This window comes from Zalophus californianus, chromosome 5 (assembly GCF_009762305.2).
Source record: "Zalophus californianus isolate mZalCal1 chromosome 5, mZalCal1.pri.v2, whole genome shotgun sequence".
Taxonomy (NCBI): Eukaryota; Metazoa; Chordata; class Mammalia; order Carnivora; family Otariidae; genus Zalophus; species Zalophus californianus.
In genome coordinates this window covers 49,878,856-49,900,193 of record NC_045599.1, presented here as the reverse complement: position 1 = coordinate 49,900,193, position 21,338 = coordinate 49,878,856, and the positions used below count along the sequence as shown (strand labels likewise).

Here is a 21,338-nt window from a genome sequence, read left to right as displayed (position 1 = left end):
AATTTATTTTTCATTTCATCTAAGTTTTAAAATTTAGTGGCTTTAGGGGCACCTGGGTGGCTCTGATGGTTAAGCATCTGCCTTTGGCTCAGGTCATGATCCCAGGGTCCCGGGATCAAGACCGGCATTGGGCTCCCTGCTCAGTGGAGTCTGCTTCTCCCACTGCCCTTCCCTGCTCATTCTCTGTTGTTTTCTCTCTCTCAAATAAAATCTTTAAAAAAAAAAAAATACAATTAAGTAGCTTTATAGTATTCATTCTTTGAGTGAAAAGCCACTTTTTTTTTTAAAGATTTATTTATTTGAGAGAGCGAGAATGAGAGAGAGCCCTAGAGAGGGTACATGAGGGGGGAAGGGTTAGAGGGAAAAGCAGGCTCCTCGCTGAGCAGGGAGCCCGATGCGGGACTCGATCCAGGGACTCCAGGATCATGACCTGAGCCGAAGGCAGCCACTTAACCAACTGAGCCACCCAGGCGCCCCGAAAAGCCACTTTTTAATAAAATGGTAACAGGAACATGAGAGATGTTGCTTTTGGAGGGAATGAGGGACAGAAGAATTTTCTTATTAATGGTAATAAAAACTTAAAAACCTTGTTAGAAGTCGTAAAATTGGAAGTACTGATCTACAGAGCATCTCTTTTACCTAGAAATTTAACACTTCAAATTACACATTTTAGGGTATGTACACAATGAATTACTTAATAGTATCTGTGTGTCTTCTATTACTGCTCGAAGGTTTTGTTTAGGTTGATTCAATTTTCTGTCCTAAGCACATGTAACTATTTAGTATATTGTACCTTTGAACAGCAAGCATTTACTAAACTTGACTTACTATCAATAACATCCATATTTTTTACACTAATTTTGTTCCTTCTTCTTTTCTCTCATTCATTTACATACAAAATATTTGTTGCTGAATCATATTCTAATTCTTATCAGTCCTTTAAATAACAAATAATTTGCCTCAAGTGATAATTCTATAGGATACACTAAAATAACTCTAACAGATTAAAACAGTACTCTTTTGCTAAACTGACTTAAAACTTTAACAAATGTGTATGGGGGTAGCAGCAGGGCTCCCAGGGCAGATGTGGTACTCAGGGCCCAGAAGTGGGAGACATGGAAGAAAAAACGGCAAAAAAGGCAGTGAGTTTGGATTATTATGAAAAAGGTACTATGAATATCTGCTTAAAAAAAAAAATCACTCTATAAACACATATTTTATTTCTCTTACGTAAACACCAAAAAATGGAATTAGTTATATGCCTATTGATGTGAATTACACAGATTAATTTTTGAATACTGAAGGAGCTTTGGATATCTGGAGTGGATCCCACTTGGATGCAGTGTATTCCTCTTCTTCTTCTTCTTCTTTTTTTTTGAAGATTTATTCATTTGACAGAGAGTGAGCAGGAGCACAAGCACAGGGAGTGGCAGGCAGAGGGAAAGGAAGAAGCAGGCTCCCCACTGAGCAGAGAGCCCGATGCGGGGCTCGATCCCAGGACCCTGGGACCACAACCTGAGCCACAGGCAGACGCTTAACCATCCAAGCCACCCAGGCACCCCCACAGTGTATTATTCTTATCAAAACACAACTTTTAAAATAAAACATCCCACGTTTAGAGGAAGGACAGGGGAAGGACATTCCATGGTTTTCATTAGTACCCACTTCATTTTAAAAAACTGAGCTAAATATCTCATTTCTTTGGCCTTTTTTACATCCTTGAAGTATCATGAAATCGTCTACATAAAAAATATTACCCAAGAGCTATAAGATTTTTAGTACAAGATAAAGTGTGTGTAAGGAGAAAAAGACCAATGAGTATAGTATGTTCTACTGATCTAAACTTTGATATGGAGAAAGAATAATTTCAAGAGTTCTCTATTAGATTTCTATAATTTTAATATTTTATGGAAAATAATGCTTTTATCATCTTCCACAAACATATACTTTATATTTTTAAAAATTTAAAGTACTTTATTACATAGTATGAGGTTTACAAAAAGTAATCAGTATCTTTGCAATAAGTAATTCTAAATCATCTCCAGCTTTCAGAATACATAGTAATAATTTTTCCTTAAAGGAGTAGTTTTGAAATATTTACAGATTTTCTTTTACAAACTGCTAGCATTGTATTTACTATGACTTTAATTCCTACAGGTTCTAAATCTGCATCTCTGGTTCCCTGCCCTCCCCTTAACTCCAAATAAGAATGTTCAAATGCCCCTTAGGTATTGCTTAGGTATCTCAAACAAAACATGGCCCAAACTGAGATTACCTATACTCTGTATTATTCAGCAAATGTGTACCAACTACACACAATGTTAGACACTATTATAGACTATAAATACTAAGACATGGTTCCTTTTCTTCAGAAGCTAAAATGTAGCAAAGAAAAATATTTTCATCCTACTGGTTTCTTTCCTTCCTCACTAGTCTTTCTTCTCAGGATCTTCTGTACCTTTCTCCTCTTCTTCCAGGTCTCTTAATGTTGGGTTGCCACTAAGACTCATCCTTTAGGTCTCTTTTCTTTCACACTCATGCCCTTAGTGACTATATCTGACCTCTGGCTTTATATACTATCTATAAGCTGACAACTCCCACATATGCATAGCAAGCAGAGTTCCCTCTTGACTGAAAACTCCGGACCCCTGTGAATAAAGAGATACCTAATTTCAAATGTAACATGTCCAAAAATGACCTGATTTTTTCCACTAAAAATTACAACTCCCACAGATGACCCCATCTTGGCTGTCAGCAACTCTACCCCTCCACTTGCATAGACCAATACCACTGAGGTCATCTTTATCTCTTATCTCATGTCCCACATTCAATCCATCTTAAAATCTTGTCGACTCAACCTTCAAGTACATCTAGAGTCTGTCCGTATCTCACTGCTTCCATCACTATCACCAGAGATGACTGAAATAGCAGCCCAACTGGTTACTTTTCACCTTTGTACCCATAATGTTTCTACATATAGCCAGCGTACGTCTTTAAAACACAAATCAGATCATGCTCTGATCGATCTGCTCAAAGCTTTCCAAATGATTCCATGTCACTGAGAGTAAATGTCAAAGAACCTACTAATGCCTACAAGGCTCTACCTCTCTGACCTCTACTGCTCTCACTCTCCCATCTTGCTTACTATGTTTTAGCTACTCTGGCCTTCTGTTTCCCACACATACAATGGACACTCACACCTTACCCAACTTTAAAGAGGCTGTTCCCTCTTTCTGCTACATTCTTAACTCAGATATCTACATGGCTAACTTCTCAAGTCCTTGTTCACATCACTTTCTCAGTGAGGCCTACTCTCAATGTTTGTGTTAGCCAGTCTTCAAAGATGACTCATTTTATCCTTAACATATGCAGAACCTAAATTTTATCATGAGTTACTTAATTCTTTAAGAATTCCAAGTATCTTTCCCTTTTCCATTCTCACTTGAATTTAATAGTGTTCCTTCTTTGCGATATACCCTTTTTATAAGAATTTGACTCTGTTGCTCAGACTTAATAAAATGAAAACACTAGATTAGATATTACAAAATGTGGCTTTCCTCTTCATATTACTATAGCTTAATTACAGAAGAACTCTTTTTTTACTGCTGGAAAAGAGAATATACTTCTTGACATTTAGGAGCTGGCCTGGTCTTATGGCTAGCTACTTGGCATTCAAAGGGACATCTTGGTATAATCTTACTGAACTACACAATTTCAAAGAGTATCAACATCAGGCCAGGCCATTCTTTGACCATGAAAGATCAAAACAAAAGCAAATATGTACCGTTAACCTTTAAACAACATGGGTTTGAATGGTGCAAGTCCACTTAACCATGGATTTTTTTTTACAGTACTAGAAATGTATTTTATGATTTTAATAACATTTTCTTTTGTCTAGCTTACTTTATTATAAGAATATAATATATAACACATATTTTGTATGTTGTATGTTATATGTATGTTATATGTATTATACATATATATGTCAGGGGTCATAGTTCAGGTCAACAGTAGGCTGTGAGTATGGTTAAGTTGGCTGCGGGGGGAGTTAAAAGTTATACAGAGATTTTCAATAATGCAGGGGGTTGAAGCTCCTAACCCCCACATCATTCAAGGGTCAACTATAATCATGTCTGAACAAATATGAACATCGTCCAAAACACAAAATACCAAACAACCCCTTCTTCCAACTATTGAATGTAGCTGTTTCTTTATCAATTACAATTTTAGACTTGTTCTAATCTACCCTTGCTATAGATAAAATTAAGATTCCCAATCACAGGGATGCCTGGGTGGCTCAGTTGGTAGAGTGTCCAACTCTTGGTTTCAGCTGAGGTTGTTGTGATCTCATGGGATCTCATGGGATCTCATGGGCTCTGCACTAAGCAGGGAGTCTGCTTGAAGACTGTCTCCCTTGACTCACGCTCTCTCTCTAAATACATCTTAATAAATAAACAAACAAATAAAGGATTCCCAATGATAGAACTACCCCTACTTCTTGACACCACCCAGAGCAAAACCTCATATTCTTAAACCCCCCCATATCACCAAATGTAAGTCCAAATCCTATAATAAGTATTTTTTTTTTATTTTTAACACCTTGAGACACCCTTTAGTATGGGTTTTTGTTCACTGCATCAAGTAATAAACCTGAACTGTTCAACCACAGGTGAGTTCCTGGTGATCTCTGCTGGGAGGGCATCAATACTTCAATATACTAATTATAGAATATAAGTTAATACTGGTTCCTTACTGTTTTTGCACTTAAAAGGCTATGGTAATAAACAGTACATAATATAACAGTGAGTCCCAGTCAAAACAGTCTAAACCAGGAATTGCAAATTCAAATAATTACACTGGCCAAGGGGTAACAGATATATGATTTGACCAGGTATAACACAAGTGATAAGGCCTATGGTAAGGTACAGTAAGTGGAACACCCCAGTTACAGTCTACATTATTAACATACTTGGCAGTGACCAGTGATTACTGGTCTAAATATTTTTAAGTCCTAGGTTAGTTTAACACATGGTTTTTCCTCTTTCATGATCTTAATCAAACTGATTTATTAAAAGAGCTCAATTTAAACAACTATAGAGCACATTAGCAATTTCAGAAATTTGAAAACAGGAGAAAAATAAAGTGACTGTAGTTTTCCTCATAATCAATTTAACTTCTCTGAGCTTAAAGTGAAGAGCCTCTTCTAGCAGTTGGTTCCTATCATCAGATCTTCTCAGGTTTAGTGAACTACTTTCTGTTTTCACCACAAACTTTCAATTCATTCTTCCAGGGCTTTTTGACTCAATTTAAAAAAAAGGCCTTATTGGGGGGTAGGGGGATGGGTTAGCCTGGTGATGGGTATTGAGGAGGGCACGTTCTGCATGGAGCACTGGGTGTTATGAACAAACAATGAATCATGGAACACTGCACCAAAAACTAATGATGTAATATATGGTGATTAACATAACAATAAAAAAAATTAAAAAAAAAAAGGCCTTATTTAACCTCTCTAGCATTCCCCTATCAGTTAGAAATATCTGAGCTATTCTTTCTGGTTTTTCTGCCTTATAATTTCCTGGCTTTCTGTTCTGTGTGTTCAGACAGATGAATTAACAACTAGGTTAGTCTTCCTTTCTTTTATCTCCCTTTCCCCACCAGCTTTCCCAATCAACCATGTAGCAGAATGTTTTAATCATCATCCCCTTAGTCTTCTCAAGAAGGATAGGCATTTGAACATAAGAAATGATTATTTCTCAAACACTAGTTGTTTTTTGCAATGACTTGGGACAGCAGTGTGGCGAACTTTTTATTTCTTTAAAAAGCTAACAATAAAGCAAAACTTTAGCCACAAAAGGAAGAGCAAATTAAACAAACTTACACTTCAGTGCAGTTGCATTTGGATGAGTTTAAGACAAAAAGGAGAAAAAAACAAGCAAACAAGTAAAAGGCAAGGGACTGATTATGCCTCTTAAAATACAGAGGAGGTCCTTTCTCTGTGAAATCACAGAGAAAGAGAAGAAAAGAATATATAAATCAATTTAATTTTTAGTGAAAATAAATTGTAAGGTTTCACTGACAGCAATAACTAATGTCATTGTCTTTCTGGGCAGAATACTTGAGTGCTTATCTTAAATCTTCTCACCATATAGAAATTATTTCCAACTCCTCAAAAACACCAGCTGATACAATCATATACAACAGGTTTTCAATATAATCAACAACAAAAACCTGCTGAAACTAGAAAAAAGAGAAACACTACAGCCCAATAGGTTGTCATAACTCAAACACACTATTCTTTAAGAAGTTGCATGAAAGTCTAAGATATTAAGGATGCTGCTGCACCATAATTGCACCATTCTCAATTCAGAGTAACAAATCCAGAGTTAATGCATTTTTCAGGATATATGCAAGCATGTTCATTAATGAGTGAAGTATTATTTTCATACCATGAAGAGTGGTTGCAGTTTGCCAGCTTTTCCCAGGTGCATACAATTGTATTAGTAATATTCAAGATCATTTTAGATTTCTTTCCTTATACTTTAACATTTCCCATTTAAAAAGATCAAAAAGTAGAAAACAACTCTTTGGGATGGAATGTTAAACTTGATGATATCTAATGTCACAACAATTCTATAGTTCTGTAATACTATTGAGTTGAATTAACTATCAGCATATGGAGAGCTACAATGACAGTGGATTAAGTTCTCTGAAATTTATCAATACTTGTCACTCTAAAAAAAGCACTCAGAATTGAAACTCATTTCAAACTGCCCTTAAAGAGAAGTTTCAAGGGTGCCTGGGTGGCTCAGTTGGTTAAGCGACTGCTTTCAGCTCAGGTCATGATCCTGGAGTCCCAGGATTGAGTCCCGCATCGGACTCCCTGCTCGGCAGGGAGTCTGCTTCTCCCTCTGACCCTCTTCCCTCTCATGCTCCCTATCTCTCATTCTCTCCCTCTCAAATAAATAAATAAAATCTAAAATAAATAAATAAGTAAGTAAGTAAAATCTTAAAAAAAAAAAAAAGAGGGAGAAGTTTCAAGCTGAGGAAATCCATTTAACCTAAATAAAATCATGAGGGGAAAAGCCACACAAATTAAAAACCAATTGACCTGAACTCTTCAAAATGGCAATGTCATGAAAAACACAGATGGGCAAACTGTTCCTGATTTTAAAAGATTGAAGAGACACAACTGAATGCTATGTGATCTTCAACTGGGGGGTAGAGGGGCAAATAGCTAAAAAGGGCATTTTTAAGCAACAGGGAAAATGTAGTGTCAAATTTCTTGAAAGTGATAATGATATTGTGGTTACGTGTAAGGACTTCCTTGTTCTTCGGAAATGCTACCAATATTTAAAGGTAAAGTTCATGTCTGCAACTTAAAATTTTAAATAGGTCTACCAAATAGAAATTTTATATAAGCAACAACATATCTTTTCCCTGAACATATTTAAGTTCATATATATTTTTAAAAGAGAAAGCAAGCAAACATGGCAAAATGCTAACAGTGGGTGAATCCATCAGTGTTCTGTCAATTTTTTTTTAAAGATTTTATTTATTTATTTGACAGAGAAAGAGATAGTGAGAGCAGGGACACGAGTAGGGGGAGTGGGAGAGGGAGAAGCAGGCTTCCCGCCGAGCAGGGAGCCCGATGGGGGGCTCGATCCCAGGATCCTGGGATCATGACCTGAGCTGAAGGCAGATGCTTAACGACTGAGCCACCCAGGCGCCCCAGTGTTCTGTCAATTTTTATGCAGGCTTTTAATCTGGCTATGAAATGTTTTAAATGTTGGAGAAAAACAGGATATAAATGAATCCAATCTAAGTAGTAATTAAATCCTAAATTTTTTAAACACAAATTTTTCATATCACAGAAAAAAAAATTTTTAAGTAGGTTCCACACCCAACATGGGGCTTGAACTCAAAACCCTGAGACCAAGATCTGAGACCAAGAACTGAGATCAAGGCTTTAACGACTGAGCAATCCAAGTGCCCCCAAGTAACAGAAAATTTTTAACCCAAAAGTTAAATGTTTCAATAGAAGTTTAAAAAATTACAAGTTTCAAACTTAAAATTTATTGGCTATTGACAACTAAAACCCAGTAGTGCACTAACCACTATAACCTTCCCTGAACCTAGAATGAACATGAACACATTACAGCTCCTTAAAAAGGATTTAACCCTTAAAATAGAGGTATTAAATAGAGGACCTCCTACAAAATATACAATTATTTGATATGGATTGTCCACAACTAAAATAATTAGGGTTTAGTAAATGAAGGCATGTAATAAACACATATATTTATTTATTTAAACTAATTTTTTTATAGAAATGGGTAGGCACGGTTGTAAATTCATTAAAAGTTAACTGTTAATTGTGAAAAGAGGATGGTTCTTTTAATCAGTCCTAAAGTGGTTTCATAGTAAGTCCTAAAATATAGAACCGATATGATAAAAAGATCACTCCTGTATATTCGTATCATCAAGACAAAAAGTAACTGTGCGACCAAGAGCTCTGATTGCTAGGCATTTACTGGTGATACTGCACTAATGTTTTGGAACTTGCTTATAAAGTCTTATCTTTTGGCAGACCATTTAATATTTACTCTCTTGTAATTTTTTTTTGTAATTATGTAAGAAATACATGTTCATTCTAAAATTTAAGTATCTACTTCTCTCTCTATTGGACCAGGTAAGCACTTAACATTTTGGAATATTCCACACGGTCTTAAGTATATATCAAACTAAGCCTAGACTATATGCAGCAAGAGAACAGTGACCATGTCCCTTTATTTCTCATCATCAACTATAATCCTAGGTCCTAATACAGTACTCAGCAAGAAATTTTCAACGATGTTCAGTTCATTTATAATGTTGCACAACTTTATTTTTAACCTTTAACAGTGTAACGTAAATACTCATGCTGGTATTGATGGAGCAACATTAAATTCCTCTCTATGGCTACATATAAATAGCACAACCAACAGTGGATACTACAGTTGTTAATAGCTTCTCATCATTACAAACAATAGGACAATGAATATATACAAATATATAAATTTAAGGATACCTAAGTATATACATGCATGTATCCACAGCACTTTAATTAAAAGGTCATTTAAAGTTTTTACATTTATCTCAACATTGCTTTAAACTCTCATATGTATATGTTTTATATATGCGAAAGGTAATATAACACTTTTAATTTTGTATTTTTGTTAACACACAATAGAAATCTTAATAAAATTACATGTTCCTAAGTACAGAAAGCCAAGGGAAAAAAAAATCTTACCATTCTTGCTGACATCCAGTTCCCTGAGATTAATGAGATTTGCAATAGATGCTGGTAATGTTGTTAAATCATTGTCTGGCAAACTCAGTTTGTGTAGAGACTGACAGTTAAAAAGTTGCTATTGAAACAAGGTAAGAAAGGATTTTGATTATTTAAGTTTCCTTAAAGATTTCATTTATTAACCTTTACACAAATAAATAACCACACTATTAGTGTGGTTAAACTGAATGAATTATACCTACATAAATCCCAGAGACGATCTCTTGTTGTTTCATGCTATTATGGATCTGAACACAACTGAACTACTCAATCATTTACATCCTCATACTTCTGCCCCAAGCAAAACGCACTCAGTAACTATATGGTTGTATTCTTTGTTAAAGTAGTAAAAAATAAGTGGCAATTAAATATGGCAAACTTTGGAACTTGCATTTCAAGCACCCTTATTCCGAAATGAAAATTCACATAAATTAACTCCAAATATATACAACTGACTTAGAATGACTCAAAATATATAATTCTGATTTGGGACGACAAAAAAATTAAGGAACAAATATATTCTTAGGCTAAAATCACAGTAATAAAATGTATTTAAAATAAAATATATTTAACCAAAAGTGTAGGTAAATGGGTCACTTCTACATTCCACACCAAAAAACTGTATGGAGCACAGAGAATTTTTAGGGCAATGAAAATACTCAGTATCCTAATACCAAATCACAGATACATTTCATTATACATCTGTCCAGACTCATACAATGTACTACAACACCAAGCATGAACCATACTATACACTCTGGACTTTGGGTGATGATAATTTTTCAACATAGGTTCATCAATTTTAATATAAGTATCACTCTCACAGAGAATGTTGACAATGGCGGAGGCTATGCATGTGTGAGGATAGTGTTAGGTATATGAGAAATCTCAATTTTGCTATGAATCTGAAACTGTTCTTAAAAAGTAAACTGTTTAGAAAACCAAACAAAAACTGTTACCAGGATGACACTGAATAAGCCCTTTTTAAGAAGAGCATTCTTCCAAAACCTGAAAGAAGTATAAGTGATTCAGTTATCTGCACTGTCACAGCAAGCCTCTTTCTTTTCTACTCAGTCACCAGGCTGAGACCCTACTAGTGCTTATTACAGAAAGGGACTAAGTTCTCCAGGCTTGCTAGTTCTCCAGAATAACCTAAGTAAGATAAATTACTTTCTAAAGAACAATATATAAGGAAACAGTAAGTTACAAAGCACCTTATTATAACCTAGGGAAGTAATTCATAAACATGCAACTCACAATCTTTAATATTTTATCCACAGCCATATACAGATTTCTTCATAAGACAACCTTGGATGGCACTGGCTTTCCAAATGTTTTTACTACTAGCCACCAAAGGAAAAGCCTTTTTCAAAGCACTGCCATCCAATATGTGTACACACACACAGAAATTTAACACATATAGCTCATGTAACAATGGACACATACAACACACTGTATTTTCTATTCTATTTAATTAGGGTTGCCAGATGAAATACAGGATGCCTGATATTAAATTTGGATTTTGTATAAACAATGAATAATTTTTTTAAAGATTTTATTTATTTATATGACAGAGAGAGAGAGAGCGCACAAGCAGGGGGAGAGGAAAGGGAGAAGGAGGCTCCCCATTCAGCAGGGAGCCCGATGTGGGGCTTGATCCCAGGACCCTGGGATCATGACCTGAGCTGAACTTAGGTGCTTAACCAACTGAGCCACCCAAGTGCCCCAACAATGAATAAATTTTAGTAGAAGTATGTCCTATTTACTGCATAAAACACACTTATACTAAAAACAATTCATTGTTCATCTAAAAATTATAATTTAACTGGGTGTTCTCTATTTTTATATTCTAAATCCACCAGGGCAAATCATAGTTCATTTTTTGGAAATGCCACACATATTTATGAGCTACCAACACATCTCCATCCAGTTTTGATAAACACTACTGTTTGGGTAGTAAAATATTCTAACAAATTAAAACTACTGCACAAACTGAGGGTTGCTGGAGGGGTGGTGGGTGGGGGATAGGCTAAATGGGTGATGGGTATTAAGGAGGGCACTTCTCATGTTGAGCAATGTATGTTACACGTAAGTGATGAATCACTAAATTCAACCCCTGAAACGAGTATTACAGTAGATGCTAACTAATTAGAATTTAAATAAAATTTTGGGAAAAAAAAGAAAGCTACTGAAGCTTTTCCATAATAAAAAAGAAAATGAGTTGAGAATGAAGAGGGATTTTTAAGAAAAAGTAGGCACTGAAAAATTTTAGCAAAGAAACTGATAATGTAAGAGGATATTTCATGGCAACAACTTTCCTCCCTCTAGTTGTTCTTAGATTTCAGAAATGTTACGTCCTCCAAAACCTTTCTAAACAAATTGAAATAGGGCAAACAGGATACTACCTCTAAAAACCTGCTTAATAACAAAATTATTAGGTGACAACCAAAAGGACAATTTATTCTCAATTACAATAATGTAAGCCAGTGTCTTTTTTTTTTTTTTTAGAGATTTAGTTTTATTTATTTGACAGAGAGAGAGAGAGACACCCAGAGAGGGAACACAAGCAGGGGGAGTGGAAGAGGGAAACGCAGGCCTTCTGCAGAGTGAGGAGCCTGATGTGGGGCTCGATCCCAGGACCCTGGGATCACGACCTGAGCCAAAGGCAGACCCTTAACGACTGAGCCACCCAGACGCCCCATGTAAACCAATGTCTTATGATAACTAGAAAAAGAAAACATTAATTTCAATTTTTGTCTAGCTAAATCTATTGGCTACAGAAATAACGTAGTTCTATCTACCATAGGGGCTATAAAAAATGGAAATTAAATACAAAATTTTAACTTACTTGTTCAAATACTCAAGCAATTAACTTGAAGAAACAAAGGTTAAAATTCTATTTTAAAAAATATTGGGGGTGGGCGCCTGGGTGGCTCAGTTGGCTAAGCGACTGCCTTCGGCTCAGGTCATGATCCTGGAGTCCCAGGATCGAGTCCTGCATCGGGGTCCCTGCTCGGCAGGGGGTCTGCTTCTCCCTCTCTCTTCCCTCTCGTGCTCTCTCTCATTCTCTCTCTCTCAAATAAATAAATAAAATCTTAAAAAAAAAAAAATTGGGGGTGCCTGGTAGTGCAGTTGGTTAAGCGCCTGACTCTTGGTTTTGGCTCCAGTTAGGATCTCAGGGTCGTGAGATCGAGCCCTGTGTAGAGCTCCACGCTCAGCACAGAGAACTTGAGATTCTTTCTCCCTCTCCCTCTGCTCCTCTTCCTGTTCATGCGCTCTCTTTCTCTCAAGTAAATAAATAAATCTTTTAAAAAAATGTTCTTAAAATTCTGTTGCATACCCCAAGATAAAATTAAACAAACAAACAAAAAGGGAAACAATGGAAACACAAACATATTGGCAGCATTATGGCAACAATGGGGATATCATATTTCTTCCATAAAAATATCCAAAGACAATTCTTAAAAGAAAGTATGAACATACCTTTGGAAGCTCTTCAATCTGATTAGCATCTAAATAGAGCTCCTCCAAAGTTTTCTCAAAAGTAAAAATCTCTTTGGGAACCTGTTCCAAACTGCAATGAGAATAATCAAGAGTAGTGACAGTCTCTTCTTCCCCTCGTAGACAACGACATGGTACCAACCGCACAAACAAACTTCGTTTTGTAGTCATTTTTAGACACTGCAATATTCAAATAAAAATAAATTCAGTTAAAACATGTTATAACCAACAATTTTTCAAAAAAAAAATTACAATTCATTTATCACAATCTATATGTCAAAGATAAGTACCTCCTTCTTTATACTCACCCAAAGGAATACATTTAAATATTGTGTTACTGTCAAAATTTATATAAATTTATACATATTGAATTTCAAATGAAACTCATGTACTTCTGTACTTTGAAAAAATGATCTGCTAAATACCTATTTATATGCTTCTGTAAGAATCATGCTTTAGGAGTCCTGCTTATTCTCAACTAGAAATACCCTAATACAACCAATATATTTCTTTAATTTCTGGGTAAGAGCTATTTTTTAATTAAGAATTTGGGGGCGCCTTGGGATGCCTGGGTGGCTCAGTCGGTTGGCGGCTACCTTCAGTTCAGGTCATGATCTCAGGGTCCTGGGATTGAGTCCCGCATCGGGCTCCCTGCTCAGCGGGGAGCCTGCTTCTCCCTCTGCCTGCAGCTTCCCCTGCTTGTGCTCTTGCTCACTATCTCTCGCCCATGCTCTCTCTCTCTAGCAAATAAATAAATAAAATCTTAAAAAAAAAAAGAATTTGGGGGCTCCTGGGTGGCTCAATTGGTTAAGCATCTGCCTTCAGCTCAGGTCATGATCTCAGGGTCCTGGGATAAAGCCCCACATTGGGCTTCCTGCTCAGCAGGGAGTCAGTCTGCTTGTCCCTCTACCTCTGTTCCCCTTTTTCATGCCTCTCTCTCTCAAATAAATAAATTTATTATTAAGAATCTGACTATACCCAGTTCTGAGTAGGAAGTAGGACTGCAAAGATATTTTCAGGTCTTCCTTAATAAGTCATCAGAATCATCACCCCTTTAAGTTTCCAAGGCTCTTCCACATCAAAATTTCAATACATGCCAAATGTATTTATTTCAATTAAATACTGGTCAAAGATCTTATAGGTCCTCTATTTGTGTAAGGTTACACATTAGAGAATAAACTTGCTTCAGGTAAAGATATACAGACTTCACTGTTTCAAATTAAATGGGAGAAAGGTTTAATTCTGAATTAGTGAAAATTCTCCAGGCTAATTTTAACCTATCCATAGGTTAATTCCAACTAGTCTAAGATTATACTACCAAACAAAAGCCTACTTCAATAAATAAGAATGACTGCTAATCAGTTAACAACTCTTTGTAAAATATAAATTCTTGCCTTGATCAGAAGACAATTAAAGTAATAGAATACTTCTAACCAGGGCCACGATTATGTTGAAGCCAGTGAGGGAAACTGCCTCAAGCACAAAATAGGAGAGGCACCAAAAAAACTCAGTAATCAAATTAAATATTTTAATGCATTATTTTTTAAGTTAAAATCACTGAAAAATAATCTATTTATGAACGAAATGACTAATTTTTAAATAAAGACAGGATTGGTGTTACTATTTTTTTTCTTTTCCCTCAGGCTTCAATATGGCTCTGCAATGCACTGCTACCAACTTCTATTTCAAATTAAATGATATTCTTTTTTTTAAAATTTTTTATTGTTATGTTAATCACCATACATTACATTATTAGTTTTTGATGTAGTGTTCCATGATTCATTGTTTGTGTATAACACCCAGTGCTCCATGCAGAACGTGCCCTCTTTAATGCCCATCACCAGGCTAACCCATCCCCCCAACCCCCTCCCCTCCAGAACCCTGTTTGTTTTTCAGAGTCCATCGTCTCTCATGGCTCGTCTCTCCCTCCGATATCCCCCCCTTCACTCTTCCCCTCCTGCTATCTTCTTTTTTTTTTTCACATAATATTGTATTATTTGTTTCGGAGGTACAGATCTGTGATTCAACAGTCTTGCACAATTCACAGCGTTCACCATAGCACATAACCTCCCCAATGTCTATCACCCAGTCACCCCATCCCTCCCACCCCCCACCACTCCAGCAACCCTCAGTTTGTTTCCTGAGATTAAGTCAAATTACATGATATTCTTAAAGTGTTTGACAACTAAGTATTTCCCTTGCAATCTTTTTAAAAATAGGACTATTCTTAGTCAATCACCATGTGCCAGGCACTGTGCTAAGTTCTTTAGATAAAATATATGTATATTCTCATTTCATCTTCATATATCTAAGATCCCTGTATTTCCATAAAGAAACGGATTCTGTGCCCTTACTGCATTATACTACTTCTCAATACATAATGATATACTTGAACTCAGGTTCTCAAAATGATTAAAATATCAATAGGTCTTTACTAGGCACTTCTCCTTTAGGGTTTACAAAAATAAAATACTGATGGGGTTCAGAATACACCACTCCAAAGTATGGTACCCTGACATACTGAATACTTTCGAAGCAGGAAGGTCATGCTCGTCTCCCCTTCTACTTCTCTACTGAAATAGGTCATAAAATCCTCATGTGAGAGATGCCTTCCTTATATAACTGGTGGAAAAGAGCTGCCCAATCTCTCAAGAATGGAGAAGAATCCTAACAAATGGGCTTTTCTAAACTTCGCCCAGGTTACTACACTTACCTCATATTCTAATCTATCATACACAAGCCTACACTCTTCATCAAATCTAGCCGGAATATACTGTTTTAATGGTTTTTTTATGTCCTTACTCCTCATAAAGGCTCCTGTGCACTTAAAACTTGTATGAAATAAATGTGCATGCTTTCTCCTGTTAAACTGTTTTTGTCAGGTTAGTTTTCAGACCCAGCCAAAGACCCTAAAAGGGTCAAAGAAAAATTTTTCCTTCTCTACACTATGATGTCAAACATAAAAGTTTCTACATAAAATCTTTGTTTCATGGGAATAAAACACATAGCATTGTGACTACAGTTAATAATAATAATACTGTACTTGTCAGGTTAGTTTTCAGACACAGCCAAAGACCCTAAAAGGGTCAAGGAAAAATTTTTCCTCCCCTACACTATGATGTCAAACATAAAAGTTTCTACATAAAATCTTTGTTTCATGGGAATATAACACATAGCATTGTGACTACAGTTAATAATAATACTGTACTGCATATTTGAAAATTGCTAAAAGAGTAGATCTTAAAAGTTCTCATTGCAAGAAAAAAAATTTGTAACTATATACAGTGACGGATGTTAATTAGATTTATTGTGGTGGACACTTAGCAATACATATATATACTGAATCATCATCATGTTGTACACCTGAAACTAATATAATGTTATCTCCACTACACTTCAACAAAAACAAAACAACTTTGTCAACAAAGAAATACCCAGAAAAGTTTACTGAATGTTTATTAACAATCTGTATTTATATGTAGGTGAGTTTTACTGATTAGAATAAGCAGTTTTGTTGATCTAATAAGAATTGCATTGCTAAAGGGGAATTTAGCTTATTCTTGTGTGTTTAAGTTCTTAAGGGAACTCAATCTGCTCTTCCCAATACGGTAGCCACTAGACATATGGCCATTTTAACTTAACCATTTTTAACTTAAAATTCAAGTTAATTCAAATAAAATTAAACATCTAGTTTCTCACACTAAGCACATTTTAAAAGCTCAACAGCCCCATGTGGGGCTAGTGGCTACTACACTCAGTAGGAGAAGACAGAGAACCTTTTTTTTTTTAATATTTTATTTATTTATTTGACAGAGAGAGACACAGCGAGAGAGGGAACACAAGCAGAGACAGAGGGAGAGGTAAAGGGAGAAGCAGGCTTCCCACCGAGCAGGGAGCCCGATGCGGGGCTCGATCCCAGGACCCCAGGATCATGACCTGAGCCAAAGGCAGACGCTTAACGACTGAGCCACCCAAGCGCCCCGACAGAGAACATTCCTATCCGTGCAGAAAATTCTGTGGGACAGTGTTGGTTCGATGTCTGAAAATATTCTGGTTCATCAAATTATAAACATTGTATGCTTATATTTATATGATAGTACCCAAGAATTGGAAGATATGGCCTGAAAATTCATGAATCATAATGGATTTGGGAGTATAATTGCCAGCTGAGAATAAAGGGCATGAAATGTTTACTACCAAATATATGTAATTTAAAAGAGTGTATTTATTTTAGATGTTATCATCTGTGCAGCACACTTGAAGCATAAGGCAATTTATTATAAGACAGAGTAATTGTTAATGAAGCTAAAACAACCTCCAAGATTTTTTTGTAGTGCTAACCATAAACAGATCATGTTGCAGACAGACAGATGGTCAGAAATTGTAAAACTTCTCAGAAGAGACAGTGAATTCAGAAAAGGAAATTAGATGCTCTAGGAAACAATTTACATCTTAAGTAAAAATTTCCTGTGAACAGAGGCTATAAAGAGAGCAGTTTAGACCTTAGATTAAATTCAGTGGGCCTTGAGCCAATACAAAAATGGACCAATTTAGCAGAATAAAACTGACTGATAAGAAAGGAGGGGGAACTTAGTTATTGAGGGTACAGGAGGAAAATACTATATGAAAGAGAAATAAATGTATAATAACAACCCAAGAGATCCTCCATTACACAGTATTATAAGGAAGTAAACCAAAGGAAGCCTGGCCTGTTCTCAAACGGAAGTGATCAACATGGGGAATGTTCATTAGAATTTTAGTGTTATGATAAGAGCCATTTTATAAACCAGACTTAACACGAGAGACATAAAAATATTCTTATCAAATGGAGAAAGACAAGCCAACTAAGAAAAAAAAGGCATAACAATAAGCCAAACACTTTCTAACAAAAGAAATTAAAGTTACTTACCACTGGGTTGAATTTATCTCCCTGATGTTTCTTAATTGAGCCAACATTCTATGAAAATCAAAATAAAGAAATAAAATTAACAATAAAAATAGATCTTTATGATTTTAAGGGATCATCTCTTCTAAATTCTTATTTGCCTCAAAAGGTAAATTATAATTCTCAAAAATTCACTAGTGTAAACACACAAATTTGCTACTTCTAAATATATAGCTACCTTCTTAACCAGTCACTGGATTGTTTGTAAACTATGGTGAGCCCTCATCTATACATTAAAATTATAGCCTTCACCTAACATTAAAATCTACTTTATTTGAACCTACTGAGAAATAATAAAGTTTTTCCAAGCAGATAAATTCAAATCACCAATTATATTTAAATTTAGCAGTTTTTTAAAAAATTTTATTTATTTGAGAGAGAGCAAATGAGAGTGAGCAGGGTGAGGGAGAGACAGAGAGGGAGGGAGAATCTGAAGCAGACTGTGCTAAGCATGGAGCCAACTCAGGGCTCAATCTCATGACTGTAAGATCATGATCTGAGCCAAAACCAGGAGTTGGATGCTAAACCAACCGAGCCATCCACGCACCCCTAAATTTAGTAGTCTCTGATGGTTCTGTGAAGCAGACAATGGTAATGGCTGATCAGATTCTATTCCTCCCTTTACAGAAATTTTACTTTCTTTGGGGCGGTAATTGACCCAGCTAACTATCCACAATTGGAAGGCTCAAGGGGTTGGAGGACACGGTTGAGATCAGTGACATATTAAGTCTGCTTTGGTGATGGAATGGGGTTGGTTATGGGCAAACATTTGTTTTTCTTATCCAGGGATAGATGTAAACATGTCTACTGCTGCAACAACAATCCTATGACCATAGGTCAACAAGTGTGAGTATTAAAAAACAAATTAAAACAACTAATAAGGTTGACAAAGAAAAACAAAACAAAACAAGTTGGGGATCTCTAAAAGCATTGCTGAGCAACTGGACCAATGTTAACTGCTGCCTTCTTCTGGATTTCTTGGTATGTAAGAAAACAAAATCCCCCATTTATTTAAACCATTGTGAAGCTTTCTGTACCTATAAACATATAACAAAGTGAAATATTACACAGTATAGTACAAAGTAAAATAGCCTAAACCCAAAACAGTAACATTAATAAAAAGTATACACAACCTTTTTGTTAAAAAATTCAGTAATGTTAATAAATTTGTGTTTCAAAATTTTACAGTTACCCTAAATTTATTGGGCTATTTTTCTCTGTCCCAGATGGTTTTAGTACTCCTGAGTTGTTTAACCTTCCCCACAAATTCTTATAGTATATGCCACAAAAAATACCTGTGCATATAGCAAACAAAGATGATCAATAAATTTGTCCTTCAACATACTCCTACATATGTAATAATCTGGTAGAGTGGAACTGCCAATAAGCTGAAACAGAATATGGCTATGGAAGAGTAGGTTGGAGAAAAGAGAGATGCGAAACCTGTATTTAGAAACATTAGTTTAAAATACCTGAACGATGTCCTAGCGGGATCTTTAGTAGGCAGCTGAATATGGGCATTCAGAGATGTGGGGACAGTTCCAAGCTGAGGATACAAATTTGGAAGTCATCTGCCTACAGATGATATTTAAAGCAATGAAATTACATGAAAGCATCAAGAGCATGAGCACAGACAGAAAAGAGAATAGGTCCAATGATTAAACCCTGGGATATTACAAAAATAAGAGATCAGACAGGGTATTACAAAAATAAGAGATCAGAAAGTAGAGATAGAACCAAAAAGGAGTCAAGAAAAAAAAAATGATACTGTAAAAGCAAAGTGAAAATGTTTCAAGGAGGAAGAAGTTATCAACTATGTTAATAAGATCTGGAATTACCACTGTGTAGCAGAGGTCACTGATTATCTTAACAAGGTTACTTAACGTGGAGTGGTAGAAACAAAACAATGTTTGGAGGCAATTCAAGAAAAAACAAGATAACCTGATATAGCAAATACAGACAATTCAGGTAGTTTGGCTATAAAGGACGTTAGAAAAATAGAGCAGTAGCAAGAGTAGGTTGTGAATCTAGAGTCACAACATTTGATTCGTAAACAGGAATAATCTAGAAGAGCCCACTGGTAAATTTTTATAAAGAGATTTGGGCAACAATTCATAGACTATCCTAGCAAGATGTTCCACCAGTAAAAAAGCTGCTCATGAGGAGGAAAACAAAAAGTATACCTTGGGTGCAGTGGTATAACTAACCAAATAAAACTCACAAAGGGTATTTCTCAAAAATATAGATTACTATGCCTTCTTTCTTAAGATTCTTTTTTTCCAAGATTTTATTTTATCTATTATCTATCTATGTATCTATGTATCTATGTATCTATCTATCTGAAAGAGACAGCAAGTGTGAGAGTGGGGGTAAGAGCAGAGGGAGAGGACCAGCAGAGTCCACCCTGAGCATGGAGTCCAACTCAGGGCTTGATTTAAAGATCCAGAGATCACGACCTGAGCTGAAATCAAGAGCTGGATGCTTAACTGAGTGACCACCCAGGTGCCCCTCTGGAGATTCTTATTTTGGAGATTAGATATAAAACTCAAGATTCTCTATCTTAAAGTGCTAATGTAATTCTTTTTGTCCAACATTCTCAACAATAATCAATACATGGTCAGTCTTATTTCATCTATGCTCAAAACCACCATCTTTTCTCCCTCCCAATTCTCTATTATTTTGACAAACTCTCAGCTTGAATATTACTATAACAAGTGAAAGGTGAAGTCACTATAAAGTTTTTTAAAAATATAGTATGTTAAGGGGTGCCTGGGTGGCTCAGACGGTTAAACGTCTGCCTTTGGTTCAGGGCATGATCTCTGGGTCCTGAGATGGAGCCCATCTCTCTGTATTTGTGTCTCAAATGAATAAAAAAATAATAATAATAAATAAATATTTTAAAAAACAGTATAAAAACACAGTATGTTATAGTTCCCTATCGATCTAAAAATACAGTATGTTATATTTTCCTTTCAGTATGATATACCCAGGTAGATTTGAGAGAAATTTTAATGTTGAAACAATCTTTCTACATGAGTTCAAAAGTTGAAATGTACAACAAAGGCTCCTCAGGCATACCCACAGCTATTAGCTGACACTCAGTGGTTGTTTAAGATCATTTTAGTTTAATCATGGCTATCACACACAGTGTTTGCTAATCTATATTTGGTATACCCGTCCTTAGTTCTGAGGTATTTAATGGACACTATTAACCCATTATGGGTAAGTACATGAATAGTAAACAATGAAAGTACTGATATAAAAAAAAAAGAATAGAAAGGCAAGAAATTTATACAATGAAAAAATTATAAATGCTGTGTAAGAGCATTTGATCCTGAAGGACAAAAATCAATAACTGAATGTATAAAATGTGTTATGCCTACAATACATACAGCAACAAACAGCTAAGTTCCACACTTACAGCTATAAGACTAACACCAATGTCTGAACCCTACTGGCCTGATTCTAATCCAGTAAGAAAGCTGAGACTTTCTTCAATATTGGCACTACGAATCCTACTTTCATAACAAACCATGGTTAGCCTAAACATGTTTTTAAAAAATC

The 21,338-nt window shown here is 35.7% G+C and overlaps 1 protein-coding gene across 1 annotated transcript in view; it reads right to left on the bottom strand.

Moving 5' to 3' along the window:
* ERBIN (erbb2 interacting protein) overlaps positions 1-17,783 on the bottom strand; it is an 83,782-nt gene extending 65,999 nt beyond the window's left edge. The window contains 3 exon segments of the mRNA XM_027606744.2: positions 9,290-9,407; positions 12,812-13,009; positions 17,739-17,783. Of these exon segments, the coding sequence (XP_027462545.2) occupies positions 9,290-9,407; positions 12,812-13,000 (307 nt within the window). The 5' untranslated portion in view covers positions 13,001-13,009; positions 17,739-17,783.
* Between the last annotated feature and the right edge of the window lie 3,555 nt (positions 17,784-21,338).